Here is a 3,315-nt window from a genome sequence, read left to right as displayed (position 1 = left end):
AATCTTTTCTTGGTCGAGGGGGTACATCGGGATCTGATTGTAGCTGGAGTATGCATCCATGAAGGACAGGTACTGATATCCTGAAGAATTATCCACAAAATGATCAATGTTTGGGAGAGGATAAGGGTCTTTAGGGCATACCTTATTGAGGTCTGTGTAGTCCACGCACATTCGCCATTTTCCTGAGGGTTTCTTCACCAATACAACATTTGCCAACCATGTGGTGTAGGTGATTTCGCGGATGTAACCCGCCTCCAGCAACTCGGCCACTTTTGAAGCAACTTCTTTGGTCCTGTCCGCCCCCATTTTTCGCCTTCTTTGCGCAACTAGTTTAGCCCCTGGTTTTGTTGTCAGTCGATGGCAGGCGAAAGAAGGATCTATGCCCGGCATATCTGCCGCTGACCAGGCGAAGAGGTCCCGGTTTGCCTTTAGCGATGTCTCCAGTCGTGACCTTTGATTTGGCAGGAGGGAACTGCCAAGGTACACTACATGCCTTGGGAATTGACCCAATTGTAGAGTTGTTTTTTCCCCCTCTGGTTGTGGTCGGAAGTCTCCTTCGTCCGCCTGGACGTCCAACTCTACCATGTGCACGCTCCGAGGTCTTTTGGAGGGAGGAACGTGCTGCTTGTTGAAGTGGGGGCGGAGGCTCATCTGGTAGCAACTGTGGGCCGAGTGTTGGTCTCCTTTGACTGTGCAGACTTGGAGACTGATGGAGAGGAACTTCATGCTGAGGTGGGGTGTAGAGACGATGGCTCCAAGCCTGTTCAAAGTTGGCCGGCCGATTATGGCGTTATATGTAGAATCGCACTAGACGACCAAGAACTTTGTTGGGACGGTCCTGCTCATGGGGTGGTTGCCGACTGTAAGCCAAATCTCTACGTATCCCCTGGGAGTGATTCCTTGACCGGAAAATCCGACCAGCTGTCCATCATAAGGTAGGAGGAAGCGATCCCGGAGCTCCATTTTTTCAAATAGATCCTGAAAAATAACGTCAACCTAGCTACCTTGATCAATGAACAAGCGACTAACCTTTTGTTGTTGATTTTAGCGGTGATGACGAGAGGGTCATCGTGGCCTCGGACGACACCTTCATAATCCCGGTCGTCGAAAGTAATGGGGGGAGTGGATCTGTAATGCTGTTTCTGCTGGGAACTTCTGGCAACGACGTGCATTACCTCCCGGACATATCTTTTTTGGGCGATCCTCGAGGTACCCCCGACAGCAAAACCTTCGGAGATGGTGTTGATATCGACAGGCTCCATGGTCACCGATTGTCTGCTCGGTGCCTATCCGTCTGAGGACGTGGGGTAGGTCGCCGTTGTTGAAATTGTGGGGGGGCCGTCTTCTTGGAGGTTCTAGGCGACGGGGTTGTGGTGATCGCCGGCGCTGTTCTAAACCTGCGATGAATCGTTGCAGATGACCAGCCTGTATGAGGTCTTCGATGGTATCCCGGAGCTGGGTGCAGTCATTGGTTAAGTGGCCGAACATACTGTGGTAGTCACAATACTTGGACCGGTCTTGCGGGCCGGGCTTTGTAGGGCGGAGGAGTTGGACGAGGTGAGTGGAGAGGACCTCTTGCAAGATTCGGGAACAACTGGCGTTCAGGGGGTATAGGTGGAGTATTTGGCCTTTTTGGTTAGTGAGGGTAGGTCGCGGGGTAAGTTTTGTGGTCTTGGTCGTTTGGTTTCCCGTGAGCGGTGGTGTGTTTGGGGCTCGGTATGGGTGTGCATGTGGTGGGTTTCTACGAGGTTGATGAATTGTTGGGCCTTGGAACGGAGGTCTTTCATCGTAAGGTCGGTGTATTTGGCTAACTCCGTGCGGAAGAGACCTTCTTGGAGTCCCATAACGAGGACATGCACTGCTACTTCGGGGCTTAGGGTACGTACCTTCATAGCCTCGGTATTGAACCGATCGAGGTATGCCCGGATAGATTCGTTGGACCCTTGGCGAATGCCAGACAGTGTGTATGATGACCTTGGTTGTTCCTTGCTCGCTGTGAAACTTGTGTTGAAGACTGAAGCAAGGGTTCCCCAAGTGTTGATGCTGTTTGGGGCTAGGCGGGTGAACCATTGGAGGGCCGCTTTTTTAAGAGTCAGGGGGAAAGCCCTGCACATGATGGGGTCAGTTGCCCCGCGGAACAACATAGAAGCCTCGAAGGCGTCGAGGTGGTCTTGTGGGTCAGCCGTCCCATCATATTGGTCCATGTTTGTGGGACGGTGGAAATGGGAGGGTAATGGGTAAGTCATGATGGTAGGTTTAAAGGGATGCCTAGCACCACAAGATTGGTGTGGGGTTGGTTGGGATGGTGGGTGGGATTCGTCCGCTGACTCTGCACGGTTACTTTCATGGAGAGGGCGTTCAGAATGATCCTCAAGGTTTATTTTGGATTGGCGGAGTTCTTGTATTACGTCGGCCTTCTACTGGATGAGCCGCTCTTGGCGTTCCAGCATCTGGAGAAGGTGTTGGGTGGTTGGCTGTTGTTCTGGAGTGGTATGATAGCTTCGGCTGGCTTGATGGGATGGTTGTCTCGGTGGGGGAAGGGTACTTGGTGTAGGGTCGACTTGGCTGGTTGATAGAGCTCGGTTTCTGGTGGTTACCATGTTGTGAGTAGGAAGCATAGACGGTGCCAATGTTCTTTACTAGAACACAAAGATACGGACTATGATGGATCAGATGTTGATGAAGGGGTAGAAGGTAGTCGTCAAAGCAGCAGGAGGAAGTAGGAGAGTTGGACCCGCCGGTGGAGGTACCTGAAAAGGTTCTCCGACGATCAAGTCAGTGTATGAACTAGTGAGAGAATAGTGAAGGCAAATATCAATAGAATGAGTAATATTAGAGAGTGAAGAGATTAAGATACTTCCTGTTGGTGGAGATCCCTATTTATAGAAGGGAGAGTTGACATTGAGCTCTTGGTTGGTGGTGCGACGCGTGGTCGACCAAGGGTGTTGTCGGGAGTTACTTTTCCCGTGTCAGGCGGTCTGCTAGGATCGTACGCTGTGCCATTCTTGTCTTCTAGCCTGTGGTTGGTTTGGTGTCCGTTCTGTGACCTGTCTGTTGTGCTGGCAGGTAGGTTGGTGGAGTACGGAAAGCACGCTATCCCTTGGGTCAACTCTGGTGGTCCCAACAAGTGGGGCCCACCTCGGCGACCAAGCTTGGGACTCTTCGGTTCGCCGGGTAGGAACAGGTAATTAATTGAAGATTTAGAAATAAATTTTGATGAACAATAAGATAATTAGCATTTAAGGCAAAGATAAAGGAAATAAATAATTTTATGAGATAATACTTAAGCAACAACAGAAACTTATAGCTTTTTAC

At 50.7% G+C, this 3,315-nt stretch overlaps 1 protein-coding gene across 1 annotated transcript; it reads right to left on the bottom strand.

Moving 5' to 3' along the window:
* On the bottom strand, window positions 1,602-2,246 carry LOC109332550. The gene has a single exon (XM_019567532.1). It carries the CDS (start codon window positions 2,244-2,246, stop codon window positions 1,602-1,604), a length of 645 nt encoding a protein of 214 aa, XP_019423077.1.

This window comes from Lupinus angustifolius, chromosome LG18, assembly GCF_001865875.1.
Source record: "Lupinus angustifolius cultivar Tanjil chromosome LG18, LupAngTanjil_v1.0, whole genome shotgun sequence".
NCBI lineage: Eukaryota > Viridiplantae > Streptophyta > Magnoliopsida > Fabales > Fabaceae > Lupinus > Lupinus angustifolius.
Note: the sequence above shows the minus strand (reverse complement) of the source record. Positions and strands in the feature narration are given on the sequence as shown.